We start from the raw sequence: 20208 nt of genomic DNA, 5'->3' as shown, positions 1-20208 counted from the left end.
CTCTTGAACAATATGGAAGAAGTGTCTAATGAGATTTATATGAAAGCGATAAAGGCTTTTAAGGATCCAGATTTTAGAGTGTCATTTGTGAAGATGCCAAAAATTGGAAGAAGACCTATCTTGGAGCTTCTTTGATTTGGTTGGTTGATTGCGTAATTTCTAATACCGTGTTATTTTCATGGGTGATGTTGTAGCTAAAAGTACTGTATTTTATTACATTAGCTTCAAGTACTGTTTTATCTTTATATATAGTTTGATGTCGATGGTTGTAGAACTGTGTTCCAACTGGAACTGTTTGATGTTGAATTTATTTAGAATTGAATGCTTGTTATATTTTGGGGATTTAATTATGCTTAATTGCTTTGTTGCCGTCTTAGCTGATGTTGAATTATTCCTTTACGTTGATTATAATAAATGATGAATGATAGGACTACTAATGGTGATTATGAATATATTTATACACAGGATGTTAACTGAATCAAATGTGGTTGGTAATATGCATACCAATGATTCAATTGATGAAGATGCGAGTGATGATGATTTTTTAATTACGGATGATATTGTTGTGAATTTTGGGGATGTAATAATGCTTAATTGCGTTGTTGCCAGTAAAAGTAGTGTCATCGGCAGGGTACCTTGTAGAATGTCATTATTTACGGGAAGAATGTACATATTAGAGATTTTGAATGGACATCCAGATGTGTGTTATCGTAATTTTCCTAGACAGAAACATGTGTTCATGAATTTTTGTGATACTTTGAAACAGAAGCAGCTGTTGAAAGATGAAAAAAAAGTAAGCGTTGAGGAGGGTGTTGCTATGTTTCTAATGATTGTAAGGCACACTACACGATATAGTATTATTGGTGATAGGTTTCAACATTCTAACAACACGATACACAAGTGGTTTAAACGAGTATTACGGGCTGTTTGTTCACTTGGCACAGAGATAATATGTCCGACATATCAAAATGTGCCACATGAGCGAATTTTGCGCAAATTTCCTTATTTTAAGGATTGCATAGGCACGATAAATGGAACACATGTTGCAACTTGGGCACCTACATCAAGACAAACATCTTTTCGTGGAAGGAAAACCAATATAACATAAAATGTGATGTTGACGTATGATTTTGACATGAAGTTCACATTTGTGTATTCTGGATGAAAAGGTACTACTAATTGTTCATGAGTATTCATTGATGCAGTCACAAGAACTTCAAACAACTTTTCAATGCCACGTGGAGGTATATTCTAATATTTCAAATAATTTGTCAAATATTATTATAATATTTGGGTATTTAAGTCTTTTTTTTTTTTTTTTGCAGATTAATTTTACCTTGTTGATTCTGGTTATCCAAACTTACCTGGTTTTCCTGCCTCTTATCGAGGACGAAGATATCATCTGCATGATTATCTTGGACGAGGAAGACCGCGTGGAAAGGAAGAACTGTTCAACTATAGACATTCTTCGTGTCGTAACATTATTGAACGTTGTATTGGAGTTTTAAAGGCAATATTTCCTATTTTAAAATTAATCACCAATTATTCACTTAGTAGGCAAAGACAAATCCCTATTGCATGTTGTGCAATACATAATTATATTCACCAGGAGCACGCTTTAAATAGCTTGTTCGCTAAGTTTTTATCAGAGAATATGGTATTTCAAGATATGCTGGAATCAAGTCAAGATCAAGAAGCCATACAATTTGATGCTAGTTAAACAACTCAAATAGAACAAGTCAGGGATCAAATTGCTACACAAATGTGGAATGACTTTTCAAGGAATCGTACATGATTATGTAGACTTATTTTAATGTTTAGTGTTCAAACTGTTTTGATTTCTGTCATAACTATTTAAACTTGTAATTGTAATCCATTTGTTATTGAACTGTTTAATGTAATATTATTTATCATGAACAATCATATTTTCTCATTTTCACTGAGTTAATTTTTTATTTTTATTTCTCCATTTACTATTTTTTACCAAAGTTGTTTTATTTCTTGATTGTATTTATTTTTTTTTTTTTTTGTAATGGGAAAAAAATATTACAATATTTCACTAATTTCAAAATGTATTTAATAGTATACTAGCATTAAATTATTTTAATTTAAATAAAAATTATTTTTTGAATAAAATAATTTTTCTCAAAATTTCAAAATAAACGCGTTTTCAGTTTTGAGAAATAGTTTCTCATAATGACAAAGAGAATGCGTTTTCAGAAATCTCAAAATAAAAACTCAAAACACAAAATAAATTCAAAACTCAAAAATGAAACACTAAAAGAACATCACCTAATCTTTTTAAGCATTGATTAGGTTTTAGAGTCGACCGGTTGTCCAATAGATAGATTCATGATCTACTTTGCCGGTTTAGATGTGTTTTTAACTGTTCTCGAGTTCAACCTTATTTTGAACTTGCTTGACCTACAAAGAAATCGAGGGGTTTGATCCCTAAGTGAGTCTTCTAATGTTCAAGTTAATCACTCGACATAAAGTTAAATAATGTAATAATGACATAATTAATGAGGTACTTGATTTTTTAATTTTTTTGAAATTTACGTTCCTTGAGGAGTCAATGAATGACTTGTGATTGTCACATGGCCAATTTAATGCCAGTTTAGTGTATGATCAGAATTGAGTCATATGAATGGTTGGTGTATATTTACTATACCTTATTTTTTATTTTCAAATAATTTTATTAGTTTAGTAACAAATATATTTTATTTTATAATATTTAATAAACTAAAAAAATTATTTAAAAATAAAAAAATAAGGTACAATAAATGTTTTGTCTAAAAACAAGATTTATTTATTAGGATAACAGTGAGCATTACTTTAACGGATAAATTAACTATATACCATAAACTTTAAATATATATCTCGAACATCATGTGACCCCTAGTTTAGGAATTGATTTGGTGAAAAATAAAGTTCAGAAGGTCTCCAGACTAAATGCCCAAAGTTTAGGAAATGTACGGTTAATTTATTTAACATCGTTAATGATGAAAAGGTGATGTGGTTAATTTAAGAAAATTTAGGGATTAATTTAATAAAACATAAAATTTAATAAGTGTATAGGGAAAAAATCTAAAGTTATGGGAGAGTTTAGGGTTGGCAATAAGCCAAGCTATTCGTGAGCTGGCTCAAGACTTAATTCGATAATTGGGTCAATAAACTAGTTCGTGATACAAATGAGTCAAGTTTGAGCTCAAATATTTGGCTCATTTAATAAATGAGCCGAGCTTGAGCTACCATTTGGCTCACGAGCCAACTTGATATATTTATATATATTAATTTTATAAATAAAAAATATTTATTACGTAATACTCAATAATATAAATATATACTTAATAATTTTATAAATATATTATTTAAATATATATATATACATAAAAGTAAGGTGATAATCAGTTTTGAACTGAGTAGAACCAGCTCGCAGTCATCATCGAATCGAGCTCGAGCTAAATAAATCAGCTCATATCAAGCTCGAGCCGAACTATGAACCAAGCTAAAATCAATCGAGCTCAGCTCGACTTACCTCGACTTATAGCCAGCCTTAGGAGAGTTTATCATTTTAGCCACCCTTATCACTAAATAACATGTTTTAGTGTTATGAAATCTAAAATCAATTAGGTTAATTTTATTTTAATTTATGACTTTTAAATAATAATTAATTTATAAAATAATTTTACTACTGCACCAAGAATCATTTTATTTAAATTTTTAGTTAAAAGAATTAAAAAGTAAACTACAACAGTACAACTGTCACACGAAACTTAATAAATTTTTATTTTTTTTACACGAGCTACCCCTCTTGATATAAAATATTTTCATTTTTTCTTAACATAATATGTTAAATATATATTGTTTCAACATTTATATATTCAACATATAATATTTTAAGCACTTGCATGCATTTGGAGGGAACACTAAATTTGATTAGATATTACAAGAAGAGTAATAATCTCTTCATATAAATTTTTATTTAAAGGAAAAAGATTGAAAGGTAATGAAAATCTGACAGAACTTCATTTGGAGGGAACATTAAATTTGGTGTTTTCTTTTTATGATAAAATAGGTATCAACTCATAACAATTAGTACTTAATCATGGGTTAATTATTTTAGTGGCTCTTTAATAATATAAATAAATATTAAATAATTATTATGAATTCTCTAGACGTCTAAAGAATCGTTTTATCAAATTATCTTCTTAAAATGACATTTTTTGTCTTTTTTTTCCATTATTGATATACACTTCATAATTTATTGCCTAATATTGAAAATAACCGTACATTTAGAGATTAAGTCGTCTCATCGTCTAAATAACACCTCACTATTCATTACCTAACATTAGAAAATGATATGTAAACTTAGGAAAATTAGGAACCTCTATATCTAAATAAAATAACAAAATAAATACTAAATGGAGTACAAACTCAAATAAAAAATTATCATAAAATAAAATTTCAAATAAAAATAAGCCTCATTATTTAGGGACGGCCCTATGTATATTAGTCGAGTCGAGCGAGGATTTATATATTAGATAATTTAACTTAAACACGACTAAGTATATTGATTTTGACAAAAATAAAATTAAAAAAGAATTAATTTAAAAAAAAAAAAACTCGAGCCAAACCAATCGAATCACACAATGATATAGTTTGATTCTTCAGTTTACCTACTACTCTCTAGTGTACAAATCTTTTCATATTGGAGAAAGATTCCAAGGAAAGTCAACTTTCCTATATTCAAAAAGAGTTATTTGATGCCTCTGGCAACGATAAAGCATAAAAATAATAAAAAGAATATTGGAGATTTGAATTCTTGTGACGTTTTGAAAAATATAATTATTATTGAAAAATAATATTAATTGAAAAGCAAGTCGTCCACGTAGAGACAGAGTTATGGTATGTTTTGACGCCTTTTTAGTGATTCTGTCCATAAGACGTAAAGGTGAAGTCCACCGAGAAGATAATCGTTTCTCAAATATTTATTTCGAGTATATATAAACTGTGATCGCATCCAAATTTATCTAAAGAGTGAATCAGGGAAAATATTGCTTTTAAGTATTGATTGGGTGAAACTCAAACACCTGGTGGGTCATGAAAACAAAATTATTTCTTAAGTCAAACTTTTGAATTTAAAATCACAAATAATCAACTTCACCGTTGACCAATATAATAAACAAATGTACAGATCCACCATTCATTTGCAACAAACAGAATAATTCTTTAAAAGGATCCATCATCTTCGTTGGTTATGGGGTGTTTGGCTTAGTGGTTTGATCGTTTATAATGTAATAGCTTAAACATTATATAACTTATTTTGTTACATATTTGTTAAAATTCTAAAAATTTAAATATTATCAAGCTTATAAATAATTTTTCCAATAAGCTACCTCCAGGTTTTTCAAATATGCTCTTGGTAACTTATTTTGTTAACCAAGTAAATGATGAATTTACCCTCAAACAATTTCCATATTCTCAACCTCTACCCATCTCCTTCATCCCTTTGTCTTCTCTTTGCCGCTACCTCCTCTTAGCTCCTCCATCGCTGCCTCTATCTCTTCAATGGCGGCCACCCCCTTCAGCCCCATCCCCATTGGCCTTCGCTTCCCACCTCCATTGACACCTCTTCCATGGCTTGTCGCCATCATTTGCCACCCACACCTCCATTATCATCTGCCCTCACCTCTTTTATCTTTATGTATATATATATATATAATAAATGACAGTTTAAAATATATTTATCTAAACACGTTATTAAATTAAACACTAGCCGATTTTTAAACTTTACACAACTTATAAATAAAAAAGCTTATAGCCCTTAAAAAAAGGGAAGCCAAACAGCCTCTACGTATGGACAAAAGGACAATCTTTCTTCTGTTCTTATGAAGAGACAACGCATCACAATTGACACTTAACATGGAAAACCTAAAAACCATCCTCCAACGCGACAACAGTGAGACAAAGAAACAGAAAATGACAACAAATTATCCAAATACTACTTGTAGTTGTAAGCTATGGACTGCAAGCTCAAGTCAGGTTGCCACCACTGGTGAATTCCATGAGCTTGTTTGAAGTCCTGTGCAGGAATGGAATTCACAATCAGATTGGCTGAAGGAAGGAGATGCAGCGGCTCCCCTGAGTCCTTCCCCATTGCATTCATGAGGAGGCCGCCGATTGGATTCTGACTAGCCAGCCGCTCAACCACTCCAGCTCCCATGGCCTCCATCTGCTTCCGGTGTTCAAAGTAGCCGATATACCCGGAGCAGATGTGATCGCCCGGGTGCACGAATAGGCTTGGAAACCACGCAGACAAAGCTGCCAAATGGTCTTCTGAGGTGTTAACAATGTTCCTCTTCTGGCGAGCCTTTAGAGCGACGGTCAGTCCTGCAGCGATGAAGCTGCTAGCGATTCGGATTCCTTGCTTCACCTTCTTGTCCTTGATCCTCTCGATTGGCATATTAAGGAATGGTGGGTTGAAGAGAAACGCTTCGAGGAAGATGCCCGTCTTGGCCATCGTCTTGCCAGCAAGTATTGCCATGGCTGCCCCAAGGGAATGGCCAGCTAGCCAGATATTCGAGCTTCCATGTGTAGCGACCGTTGATCGCACAGCTTGTATGGCAGTCTCGAAGCGTGATGTCTGGTGAAGGCCGTTTCTTATGATGTGGACGTCCATTTCTAGATCCCGTAAGAAAGCGTCTCCTTTGGTTAGGGTGCCCCGGAAGGCAATTGCATAGCGTGGACTCCCATCTAGGTGGTTGCCGTCAAATGGAGGCTTGAATTCATAGATAGAACCAAAAATGCATTGATCAACATCATCTACAAGCTCACGGTGTAAGCGGAAATGGAAGAATTCCCACCATAGAGGAGCCAGAGCCTGGGGACCTCGCCTGTTGTCTTGGCGGTCCCGCTCTAATATATAAACACCCTGAACCAAACAGGCGGCAACAGACCTTCGATGATCTTCGTTTTTCCTGCATAAAGTTAGAGCCAACATTACCTAACATCTCCAGCTTCATTCTTCACATGCATATTGTAGAAAGCATCATAGGCTTCATAGCGTACACACCAAAGTTTCATCTCTTAAAAGCATATAATTTCCTTCTCTATATAGTTCTATTAAACCTCAAGAACCCATTAAAATGAGGGGTGAAAAAGCTGTACCAGTCGACATTATTCAGATGCAAGGGTCCTGAAAGGTTGAAATCTTCCCTCTCAGAAGTCATTGCACCTTTTCTGCTCTTCTATATATCAGGAACTTTTCTGCACATCAGGGCAAATATCAGTAAGCAATCGGTCAAGGAGCATGATTCTGAACAAATACTAATACCCCAACCCATATCAAATAAGGCAGAGAAATCCCTCTAGGTATGCCTATTGCCTATTAACATGAACTGAAGAAGAACTTTTCCATAAACATCATTGACACGCTGTAAAATCATCAAACGCTAAATAGACCATCTTGCAGCCTAATAAGCAGTGATGTGAAACTATCCATGATAAATGAATAGTATGAATTTCTATTGTATTCACGTTCCTGAGGACGTTATCGAAACTTTTCTGGGTAATCCAAATTCCAAACTCCATTCCCGAAGCATTTGTCTTTGCAAAAATGATGAATTCAAACATTCCAGACAGTAGAGTTGAGTATGAACTTAGCCAAATTTGAGAAAACAGAGCATTGATATAGACACAACAATGTATGAAGCTTTCGGTAGAAATTCCCAATGACGATCACGACAACCCACTACACCGTCTTTCAACTTTCTCCCTTCTCCAATTCTTTGGCTGCCAGCTAGTAAGCGTAAAACCCCTAATGCCTTAGTTACAAGCTAAGTGGGGCAAAAAGATTACTGTGTTCATGGTTTATGTAACAACAGACCCTTCTGAACCTCTAATTATGTGAAAGTTTATGCCACCAGATTCATATGAGGCAAAATCTTTGTAAATGCAAGAAAAAGATATAAATCAGTCTGTTTCTGCGTGGATTAGCTATTTGCCGAGCCATTTTACGAGATAAATTGACATGAAACTCATGCACACAAAGATTACTCAATTAAACCCCGTTTTCTAATGACAACAGAAGATTAATAAAAGTCACAATTCAAGATCCACTTAACCCTTGATCAAATTTACAAATTTGAGGATTTTAGAACCCAAAATCTGAAATCACTCCATGATTTTGTACAGAATATACTATCAAACTCTAAAACTCATCCAACACATAGACTTAATTTTGGGGTGCCAACCAAATAGAAAGGGAAAAACGGCAATAAGGCCCGGATCTCACAAACAAACTCGAACCCATTGATTCAAAGTGGTAAACGACATTGAAAACAAACGCAAGTCGACAGATCGGGAAACTCCGAAACGCGACATTGCAAGAACTTGGAGTAATAGAGAACGAACAACAAACAACCAAACAAAAACCACAGATCTCCTCCTGCAATCAAACAACGCTTTCAAAAGAAGGAGAAAATCATCCCAACCTTGGTGAAAAGTGAAGATTTATAGAGGAATGCGATTTGCAGAAGCCTCCAATGGATCTGGCTTGGATGTGCATCAGAATTCGTCGCCAATTGCTTCTCTTCCGGCTGTAGCCAAATCTGTAGGTGAACCATGGAAGCGTACGGCCTCGACAATGAGATACGACGTCGTTGTCAGCTTAATTGATCCTTGGATTATACGTGTCCATGCTTTTGATGCTGACTTGGACTTATTTTTATTGGGATATTCAGCTTACATATTTTTTAGATTTTAAAATTTAATTAATTAATCTTTAAATTTTTTAAAATTAGTTATAACACTTGAAAGGCTAATATTAAGGAGATATTGTGGCTATTTTATGAGAGCCATGGCTAATTTAGAAATTTTTTAAAAATTAATTGAATACATTTAAAAATTATTCAATTTAAAAAACTAAAATTCAAGTAATATCTCATCAATTTTATATAAAATTCATTTATTTGGATGGGGAGAGATAAATTTATCTAGAAAAACTTAGATAAAAAGTCATGTTTCAAGGATCGTTAGATAAATTTAACAAATATAATAAAAAATACTTTTATCTATAATGCTTTTTATATCTAACTTTTTTCAATCTATATCTTGTTAAGATAAAATTCTATTAAAATAATTTATCTGTAAAGTTCAAGATAAGTTATCTGAAGAGATGAAATAGATAAATTTATCTTAAAAATTTAAGATAAAAAGTCATGTAATTTCTTTTCAAAAAATTTAACAAATATTATATTTTATATTTTTTGATATATATTTTATTTAACAAACACTACATTAAAATATATTCCTTTTAAGTAGGCAATTATTGTGCCTATTTAATTGATTAAAGTTGATTGGAGACTTAAAATTGAAAAAGAACATAAAGTAGTTGAGTAGTACTTTCCATTAATCAACTAATTAAAGTAGGACAAAAAATCAAAATAAGAAAGACTAGGAATTGTAGTTGATTAATTGGTCTGAGCTAATCAACTGAAATTAGTTATAAATTAAGTCCATCTTTAGTAGTTAACCAGCATTTCTTGATTAATCAACTGAAAACCGACAGTGCACTGAAAGTTTTCTCAAAGAGCTTAACTAGTCAATTAGTCATCCTCCACTAATCGACTAAAAGTTTGATAGAAATTTATTATGTTATCCATATCGTGCAACATAATATTTATCGAGTTTAGTCGATACAAACATGTAGGGAGTGTTACGGGCGAGCGGGAGCAAGAGCCCATGTCTTTCTTTGATTTTATCTACATCAGACAAACGTTATATTATCTAACGTAAATAACATAACAATTTCGAGATTTGATAATATATTTTTTACCTTTTTAGATGACTTAACTAGTTGGCTAGTGCTTAGCCATATTTTGCATACACTTATTTCACATTGTTCCAAGTTAATTTTTTAGCCTTGTATGAAAATAATAAAAAAAAACCTAGCAATCACCTATTTAGTGTGATAAAACTATTAAATAAAGGTCAAATAAAGAAATTCCCACTACAACAAAAAACACTTATTGAGGCATTTTTTTTAAGACATTTTTTAAAAAATGCCCTATAAAATACTATTTTGAGGCATAATTTAAAAAAATGCCTTAATAAAATAATTCTAATGAGACATAGCGATAAAGTGCCCTAATAGAAAACCCTATTAGGGCATAATTTTTGAAGTGCCCCAATAAAATAACTCTAATGAGACACTTTTAATGAAATGCCCTAATAAAAAAATCTAATGGGGCAAAATTTTTAAAGTGCCTCTATAAAATAATTCTAATGAGACACTTTAATGAAGTGCCCTAATAGAAAAATCTAATAGGGCAAAATTTTTAAAGTGTCTCTATAAAATAATTCTAATGAGACACTTTAATGAAGTGCCCTAATAGAAAAATCTAATAGGGCAAAATTTTTAAAGTGCCTCTATAAAATAATTCTAATGAGACACTTTAATGAAGTGCCCTAATAAAAAAATCTAATAGGGCAAAATTTTTAAAGTGACTCTATAAAATAATTCTAATGAGACACTTTAATAAAGTGTCCTAATAGAAAAATCTAATAGGGCAGAATTTTTAAAGTGCCCCTATAAAATAATTGTAATGAGATTTTGATGAAGTGCCCTAATAGAAAAATAATGAGACACTTTGATAAAATACCCTAAAGGAAAAATCTAATAGGACAAAATTTTTAAAATGCCCAATAAAATAATTCTAATGAGACACTTTTATGAAGTGCCCTAGTAAAGAAATCTAATAAAATAATTCTAATAAGCTAAAATTTGAAGTGTGGAACTAGTAAATTGAACTAATTGAACCGACCGACCAGCCGGTTTGGTTTAGTTAAATTAGGTGTCGATTAGTGGTTCAATTATTTTTGTCAAAAATTTTGGGTTAATTTTTATTGATTCGGTCTTCGTTGGTCGGTTAATAAAACAAATCGAATTGCTAACCATTAGAATATGAACCACTGTGGTTAGGGGCACTTCGTTCGTCTCCGATTCGCTCGTCCTTTCGTCTTCGTCTCCGTGTAATCATTAGATCATTTTGATTTTTGGATATATGAACCACTGTGGTTAGGGGAAATCCACTGATCAGTTCTAATCATTGGAATCACCACCCCGTTAGGTGGCCGACAACAACAATAAGGCTGAACTTTAGGTCAGTTTGTTTGGTTATTATGTGAGAAAGTTCAATTCTTGGTCCGGTTCAGTTTTTATAAATTTTGTTTAGTTAATTATTCGATTTTGGTTAGTTTGATTATTTGGGGTTTGTCGGTTGATTTGATTTGATTAATTATTACATACAGTTCAGTTATTTTCATTATTACTTTTCAATCGATTCAGTAATCAAACCGATCGTTTGCGCACCCTTATGTGAAACAAAGCTATATATATGGATTCAAAATTTTTAAATAAATATTAATTTAATACAATAATTTAAATTATTTTATTAACATATTTTAAATTATTATCATAAATTATTATTTAAATTATTTAATAATTATGATAATTTAAACTATTTTAACAGTTATCATGAAATCATTTTATTTTTATCAATCAAATAATTATTAATATTATTTTCATAATTTATTTTATTTTATTTAACAACTAAATAAAAAAACAAAAAATATATATATAACAACTAAATAAAAAAACAAAAAAATATAAAAAAAATGCAAAAACCAGTGGCGGGAGATTTCCCCGCCTCTTCCCTTTCCCCTTGCAAAATCCCTAAATCCCTATTGCCCATCTTCCTCAAGCATATTGCAGCTTTCATCGACTCCCTCAACATTGCTGTCGTCGCCCGCTTGCTCCCTCAAAGTCATCGTCGTCGCATCCTTACTGCCTCAACGTCCGCCGTCGCTGCGTCTGTACTGTCTCAACGCCGACATCGCCTTGTCCTTGCTATCTCAACGCCACTATCGCAGCCTCCTGCTGCCTCAACGCGGCCGCTGCTTCCTCCGGGTAGTTCGCAGCCTCTCTGCAACACAATCAGTTTATGTTTTGCAGTTATATATGTTTATATATATATATGTATTGTGCGTGTGTGTGTGTGGGCAGCCTTCAATTTATGATCTAAATGTTTTTTAAGCCTTCATGTATCTTTTTTAACGTTTCCTGAAGCATTGGTAGTCAAGTATTGTGGCTCCCACTTTCAATTACTTTATTTATTTATTTTTGTTTTCATAATCTTATCCTTCATTTATTTAGGTTGGAGAAATGTTTGCTGCTGGAAATGAGGATATATCTGAAGAGCTTCGAGCTCTTGCTCAAGGTCCTAATTGTGTTGCAAGAAAGTACAAGGGTTTTATTATTAATGGTTTTAGATTTCGTGTGAAAGAAGTTGAGGAAAAGAGAAAAAATCAAAATAGTGGGGTTATTGTTACTGCCAAGACAGAAAGTTATGCTAGCGTGAGGGATAACAACCCCATATCAGGAGATGTCACATATTATGGAGTTCTAAATGATATTTTAGAGTTAGATTATCTCAGTGGTAAAAAAGTGACGCTATTCAATTGTGATTGGGTTTCTCAAAGAAGTGGAAAGAAAGAAGATGATGATGGTTTCACCTTAGTCAATTTCACTAGACTCATGCCCACAACTGAGCCATTTATTTTAGCTTCTCAAGCACAACAAGTGTTTTATGTGGAAGACCCTACAGAAAAAGACTGGCATGTTGTAATAAGAACCACACCTAGAGACCAATTTGATCAAAAAGTCAATTCATGTGAGGATGATATAGAGACTCAGCTGTAAAGCCATGCATGCAATCCTCAAATTCAAGATGGTGACATCAATGTTGATATTACATGGGCTAGGGAGCATGATGAATTTGATGCTTATGGTTGATATGGTTCATTATTATTTTTTTATGTTATAACTTTGTACGACTTTCAATTCTATGCTTTTCTAAATTGAGTTTGTAGTTTTTAATGCTTTCTCCTTTGGGTTTTATTTTCAATTAATTCATTTTTCGTTGTAGAAAACTATATATCAAGATTGTGTTGTCTTAATTAGCTATTTCAATTATCTAAATACTATTTGTGTGTTGTTCCATTAGTTTGGTACATAGAATCATTGTTATATAACAATGAGTATTGCTACATTCACACAAATTCAGCTTGATGGCACCAAGAACTAGAATTGGACGTATGTCTGATGGGTTGGAATCAAACCAGTCAAGAAGAGATTTAAGCAACACTCAAACCAATATAGTCTCAGGTAATCTATCAACTTTTCTAATTCAGCTTTGCTCATTTCACTTTATACTTCTATAATGTTTTGGAATAGACAATGGTATCAAGAAGAATGTACGAGGGCCAACATTTATGCGAAAAATTTGGGCTCGAGATAAGCAAGAGGCTATTCAAGTTGAATTTAATGACCTAGGGCAACCTATTGATGAAAAGTCATCAAGTGAATTAGCTCACTTCTTGGGGGCTATAGCACGCAATGGAAGATACGCACCATTACATTATAAGAATTGGATCAAAGTACCTCAAACTTATAAAAAAGAGATGTTGACCCAAGTTCAGGTATTGGTGTAGTTCATTCTTTATATTATAACAATATTGTATAATATCATTGTTCATGCTTATTCTTCTATCAAATTGATTTGTTTTTTTTTTTAGGAAAAGTTTCAGCTTCCTCCTGGTCAAGAGGATTGGATATTGAAATCTATCGCCAAAAAGTGGAGAAATTGGAAATCTTTTGTGAAAACAAACTATTATGATCCAAATGTATCTCTTGTTGAACAAATGAAAAATGTTCCTAAAAGAGTTCATGAAGACCAATGGAAGGAGTTGGTAACTTTTTGGAATTTTGATGCATCAAAGGTGTGTGTAAAGTTATACTTTAACTTGTGGTATTTTTCAATTAATTACTCTTACAAAATTTGCCATGTATTCTAGAGAGTTAGTGATAGAAATAAAGTGAGTCGAGGACATCAAAAAATGGTACACCGAAAGGGTAAGATGAGTTTCGCTAGAGTGGCAGAGAAAAAGGTAACTTCTACTTCCTTTCAAAATGCTATGTATAATTGAATTTTAATGAAATAAATATTATTTTTGTTTCTCATTAATTATATTTGTCATGATTGGAAGTATTCAATTTTATATCTTTGTTTAACTATTATATAATATATAAATATTTACATTGTATGCAGAAAAAGGAACTTGGCTATTACCCATCACGTTCTACCTTGTTCATTGAGTGTTACTCAAAAGGTGAAACTCCGGGAAATGAGGCAGCTAGTCAAGCAATGGTAATAGTTAAATAAAAATAATAATAATTTATTTGTCCATTTGTTTATATTTATTCTTTGAATATAAATTTTTTTTTTTGTAGGAAGCAATGCGTGAGTTAACTATTAATGCTCCAGAAGGTCCACGAAATGACCAAAATGAAAATGATATTTACTCTCAAGTTATGGGAAAGGAGAAAGCTGGGCATGTACGTATGTATGGCTTAGGTGTTTGTCCTTCAGATCTTTATGGTCCAATACCTAGTCGTGCAACGTCTCATAGACTTGCTATGAGTTATAAGAATGAATTGGAGATGATGAAGGAACAATACATGAATATGAATGAGCAGCTACAAGAATTGAGAGCTATGTGCATGGAAAATAGAGAAACACCTAGTAATAGTCATCCTACGCCATCTTCGAACCCTTCTAATCTTGTGTCATCTCTTCAGAGCAATATGGGTTTTTCTTCACCAACTTCAACTCGCCAACCAATTCAAGTAATTTTCTTACTATCTTCTTCATTGTAGTAGTTATGCACATTCGAGTACTACGACTTAAAATTGTTGTTTGGGACATTGTAACTTTAGGCTTTGACCCATTCGACTGTCTTTTCTATCTATTTAGTTTCATCTCTCTTTTTCTTTCCTTTTGTTTTCCATTATTCTATTTATGATGAGTTTTACAAGTAGTGTGATGCTGTTTAAATTTTTGTTTTATATATGTTACTTTTTTGTTGAGGATGTTGTTGGATATTGAACTTGTATTATCCATTGTTATTTTTTTGATAGGTTCAAAATAGAGTTTGTTTGAAAAGTATAAATGACCCAACTCAAATTGTAGCAAAGGAAATTGTCCGGAGTATTGATCCATCCACAGAAGTTGGTGGATCACGACTAAGACCTAATTGGTGTGAGGTACATATTCAAGTGGCAGTAGAGTGGGATGAAGAATTGATAAGAAGATATGGAATGTTCGAAACCATTGGAGATGCCCTTGGAGCACATGTTGCATGGCCATTGTTCTTGGTACATTTATACTTTTATATTGTTGATTTCATCTTTCTTTAGAAAAACTTTGTTTCTATTTTACTAAGATATTTTTACTTTCTTTGTGTAGGTTGAACGTGATGAAAGTGATGATTAGAGTTCAATAGATCATGGAGATTAGTTGTTTTGTTAATTTTTTTTTTTTGGTGTTATAATGGATGACAAATGATGATAATTGTTAGATTTATGGATTTTTGGAGTAATTCTTTTTTTGACAAATCAATCATAGACCATGGAGTATTGGTTTTGTATATGTATATGTGAAGTGGTTTTATTATGTGGTTTGGATTACTAAATTAGATGAAGAGATTTGTGTCTATGTTGGTTGATATCAGGTTTTAGAATTCAAAAATTTGTTCACCAGATCAATCTATTTTGAAAAAAAAGTGCTTAAATTTATAGTTGTTTTAGAGGCATTTTTAAATGTCATCAGACGCTTAAATTTACAGTTGTTTTCGAGGCATTTTTGAATGCCATTACATGCTTAAATTTACAGTTGTTTTTGAGGCATTTTTGAATGCCATTACATGTTTAAATTTACAGTTATTTTCGAGGCATTTTTAAACGCCATTACATGCTTAAATTTACAATTGTTTTCAAGGCATTTTTGAATGCCATTACATGCATAAATTTATAATTATTTTTGAAGCATTTTTAAATGTCATTGCATGCATAAATTTACAATTGTTTTCGAGGCATTTTTAAATGCCATTACATGTAAAATGCAGGGAGATATCTTGGTGGATTTACACAGCATTTGTTAGTGTCTCAATAAGCTTTTAGGGCACGATTACATGCGACACTTTTGTTAGCGCCCTAATAGCTAAAATGCCCCAATAAACTACATATTAAGGCATTTTTAAATGCCTCGTAAACCCAAAATTGTTGTAGTGTCCCCAATATGGTTAGGCAATCGGACCTTATCATTTCAAGCTTCAAAATTTGTACACATGCCAAGAAAAAGTCTCCATTATTTAGAATTGAAAATAACATCTCTTGAACCTAATAAACAATAAGAAATAGCACTTTGAAGAGAGTCTTGCAACATTGAATTCCGTATACATGCAAAGAAAGAGTGTGTTGAACCCTTGAAAGTGTTGGACACGATATAATTAAAATCGAGATTTTAAGTGAGATCGAAAAAGGTTCATGAAATTGAATAGTAAAATTTTAAGATTTTAAAGATAATTAAAAATACCCTTTAATTTTTATAAATATATGTTTATAATAACATAATTTTATAAAAAATAAATTAATATCATTTAATAACTTGATTATTCTTTATTATAATTGAAAATTTGATACTTTCAAAATATAACTCAAAACTAACATGTTGGTATAGGCAATTTAGAGGCAAAATATAACTTAAAATTCTTTAAATGATGATTCCAATATTCTTCATTAGATTTAAGTTGCAATTTATACTTAATCGTAAAATTGTTTGAGGATCTTTAAAGCGTAAATCGTACATCTAAAATCGAGATTTTATAGGATTTTACTCAAAATAAGATTTTATATGAGATTTGAATCGTTTGGGGGTCTTCGAAACGTAAAATCGTACAAGTAAAATCAGGATTTTAACAGCAATGGTTGGACATCATTGTTCACTCAATTTTATTTATTTATTTATTTTTATATATTTGATCAAGCTCTGTATGTTAGTTATTGTTTATAAAGAATTTGACTTGCTATAAGAACTTTCTTATTCTGAAATAAATTATATTAATTAAGGTTCTAGTTCTTAGACAAAGACTAGGATTATTGACTTATTATAAGATATAAGAGTGTTTTGATTAGTAAGGCTATTATATTCAGATTCTAGCTATTAAACAAAAGTTAAAGTTATTGATATTTGTCCCATAATAATGAAACTTTTAAACTTAAGATTAAAATGAGAGACATAGACTCTTAAAGCCAAACTTTTATAAAACTTAGGCATGTTAAAATGGTTGGCTCGGACTTGTAAAATAAAAATTTAGGACCTATAAATTAAAATTTTAAAAATTGAAATTTTTAATAGTTTTCAGTTTTACTTTAAAAAATAGTACTAAATTTTATAAATATTTAAAATTTATAAAAATTACTTTATATTTTAAATTTAAACTCTAACAGTTGTGTATGAAATATATATATATTTAGAATATTTTAAGGTGATCATGACTTTTTGTGTATGAGATAAATTTTCTTATAAATTGTGTATGGGCAACTGTTATGTTGCCCACCATCGAGCAACATAATAGTTGTGAGACTGAGAGAAAGGTAGACCCCATCTCTCTCAGTCGGGCAACTATTATGTTATTCGACAATGGGCAACATAACAGTGCCCATTGTGTATGAGATACAAAAAGAATCTCACGATGTGTGATTTCAAATTTGAATCATACATCGAGTTTTTTCTTAAAAGCAAATGCTCTTAAAACTAGTTGGGTTTAATGTATTTTGTTTTTAAACCTAAACATTTATATTGATAGATAATGAATGTATTGTATTTTAAAATATTTTATAAATTAGTAAAATATTCAAATATTAAAAATAAAATACAATAAATGTTCCTTAATGAACGAGACACTTACTTGCAATTATGGCAAAATTATGGTGAAAATTCGTTATATGTAGTAATTGCACAACATAATCTTGTTTATGTATGAAATTAATTATGTACATACAAAATTCTAGCAAAAGATTGGATTTGGGGTGAAATTAGGGATTTGGACTTTCTTTCTTTAATTGAAGTTGAATTTGGGGGTGATTTTAGTATCACGTGAAATGTATGTGTCACTTAAAAAAAAAAAAAAAACTAATAGAGTTAAGTTTTACTAACGGCTGCTGGTTGCTAATTACAACAAATAGAAAATATAAAGAGTTTTTTGGTGCAAACAAAAGCACATGAAATAAATTACACACGAGTTTAAGTATAAGGGGTTTCATATAATTTACCTTAAATAATATATATCGTAGGAAATATTTTAATATAAAATGTACAAACATTATTTTTGTACATTAAAATTTATTATTTTAATAATTACATGATATAAAGATAATATTCTTAATGCAAATTTTTTTTTTTGTAAGTAATAAAGCAATTATAACTAATTATTAATCAAAATATATAAATATAATAAAAAATAAATGATATAAAAGCAATAATTTGTTTTGGAGTTATATTGAGAGAGAGGAAATGAGACCATCCATTTCACAAACCCCCTGTCCAAATGAATGGTAACGTTGCTTTATAGGACATCCCGACAAGTTGTGATCAAGACGTTTATAATTATTACAAACTCTTCTATTTTTTTTTCTTCATTGTAAGATTTTACAACATTTACAATTACAGACAAGTAATATTTTAACAAGGAGTGTCATGTTGTTAGAACATGTAAAAACAAACAATTAATCTTAAGTTGCAATTATCTACTTCAATGAGACATGCTATTTTAAATGATTAAAACTGTTTTTTGCAATAGTAATTTCAATCGTCTAAGTTAAGCACTTTGAAACCTTAAATTCAAGCAAAATTTTTTAAAAGAAATTAATCGTTACAGAATATCAATTGCAATCACCAATTATACAGTTATTGATAACATCATCGGTCACAAAATTACAAAATAAAAAAACAAAAAGGCAATATCTACTCAAGACCAAAACATTACTCTTTTTCCTCGTCTTATAAAGTACTAACTTTCAAAAAACATGAAACTAACATGTTTCAATGAGTAGGCATGAAGTTTGTTTATTATTTCTTACATTATTTTGCTAGCAAAATCAAATAATCTATAAACACCAGTGAATTTCCTATTGCAGTGAAGTAAAAGAAAATAAATTAACCTTCAACTTGTCAAGTAACATTTTTAAATGTCCAAATTCAAGTTATTTGTGTCGATATGACATTTTCAATAATAATGATTTTACTTTGAACCGCATTAGAAAGGGACATACAAATAAATTACTAGATTAGAGATTAGGGATTAAACCCCACCTTGAATAGTAGTTGTGCTAATTTGGCGTCGCCTTCTATTGAGTTAGAACTCGAACTTGAAGAAGCATTATATGTCTTAATTTTGAGTCTTTTAATATTAAAGTAGAGTGATCTATTGTACTATTTGAATATTAAGACTGCATTCTCTTTGATTTTTAATTTTTAATTTTAAGTTTTGAATTCATTTTCAATTTTCTGTTTTGATAGTCTATTTTTAGAAAATTAAAAATGTGTTCTCTTTGTAATTTTGAAAAATTATTTTTCAAAGCAGAAAATTAGAAAACGCGTTTTCTTTGAAATTTTGAAAATAATTTTTTAATAATATTTTATTCAATAAATTTGATTATTCAGTAAATTAGAAATGTTTAATGTTAATATATTATTAATATATATATATATTTTAAAGTTAATGAATTTTGTAATATTCTTTCCCATTACAATAATAAAATATAAATTAATAAATAAATAAATGTGTTTGAGTTTAGAGTTTGTTTTAGATGAAAATACTCAAAATAACTTTTTGTTGTTTTAAGTTTTTTTTTTATTTTCAAAAATATATTTTTAAAAACAACAAAGAGAACGCGTTTTTATTATTTTAGAAAATCAAAAACTAAAAATAATTTGAAAACAGTAAAGAGAATGCAACCTAATATTTTTAGCAAACTTGTGTCTAAAAACAAAAGATTTAGAGGGTTTAAATTGCGATTTAGTGGAGTGGTAGAAGGAGAAAGGAATGAAAAATAGCAACGCCAAAAAATAAGAGAACAAATAAGAGTCGGTACTGCTTCTCTCGACAAAGTTAACCTTTTCAAATCAAAATATAAGGTCAACACTTATTTATTAAACAGGGATTCAATCTGATAAAACTGTAAAGCCCAATTCTTTGGGCCTTATTTTTGAGAAGGCCCAAGGGGAGCCAAGCCCACGTGACATG

The 20208-nt window shown here is 30.8% G+C and overlaps 2 protein-coding genes across 2 annotated transcripts; one reads left to right on the top strand and one right to left on the bottom strand.

Moving 5' to 3' along the window:
- Positions 1-5802: 5802 nt before the first annotated feature.
- On the bottom strand, positions 5803-8657 carry LOC127812529 (GDSL esterase/lipase At4g10955). The gene is made up of 3 exons (XM_052352939.1): positions 8496-8657; positions 7171-7269; positions 5803-6980 (listed from the first exon to the last, which is right to left on the bottom strand). Exons 2-3 carry the CDS (start codon positions 7230-7232, stop codon positions 6005-6007), a joined length of 1038 nt encoding a protein of 345 aa, XP_052208899.1. The 5' UTR covers positions 7233-7269; positions 8496-8657; the 3' UTR covers positions 5803-6004.
- A 3103-nt stretch (positions 8658-11760) lies between these two features.
- LOC127813348 (uncharacterized) lies at positions 11761-15671 on the top strand. Its single transcript, XM_052354284.1, has 9 exons — positions 11761-11971; positions 13128-13228; positions 13298-13542; positions 13639-13842; positions 13918-14010; positions 14172-14270; positions 14354-14749; positions 15041-15277; positions 15369-15671. The coding sequence occupies exons 2-9, from the start codon at positions 13132-13134 to the stop codon at positions 15393-15395; spliced, it is 1398 nt and encodes a 465-aa protein (XP_052210244.1). The 5' UTR covers positions 11761-11971; positions 13128-13131; the 3' UTR covers positions 15396-15671.
- Positions 15672-20208: the final 4537 nt, after the last annotated feature.

This window comes from Diospyros lotus, chromosome 11 (assembly GCF_014633365.1).
Source record: "Diospyros lotus cultivar Yz01 chromosome 11, ASM1463336v1, whole genome shotgun sequence".
NCBI lineage: Eukaryota > Viridiplantae > Streptophyta > Magnoliopsida > Ericales > Ebenaceae > Diospyros > Diospyros lotus.
Note: the sequence above shows the minus strand (reverse complement) of the source record. Positions and strands in the feature narration are given on the sequence as shown.

Excerpts from the sequence above, each read along its gene's own strand:
- LOC127813348 (XM_052354284.1), top strand. The coding sequence starts at position 13,132 with ATGGCACCAAGAACTAGAATTGGACGTATGTCTGATGGGTTGGAATCA. Across the intron at positions 14,011-14,171 it reads CTAGAGTGGCAGAGAAAAAG|AAAAAGGAACTTGGCTATTA; the intron begins GTAACTTCTACT and ends CATTGTATGCAG. Across the intron at positions 15,278-15,368 it reads TTGCATGGCCATTGTTCTTG|GTTGAACGTGATGAAAGTGA; the intron begins GTACATTTATAC and ends TTCTTTGTGTAG.
- LOC127812529 (XM_052352939.1), bottom strand. The coding sequence starts at position 7,232 with ATGACTTCTGAGAGGGAAGATTTCAACCTTTCAGGACCCTTGCATCTG. Across the intron at positions 6,981-7,170 it reads CATCTGAATAATGTCGACTG|GAAAAACGAAGATCATCGAA; the intron begins GTACAGCTTTTT and ends AACTTTATGCAG.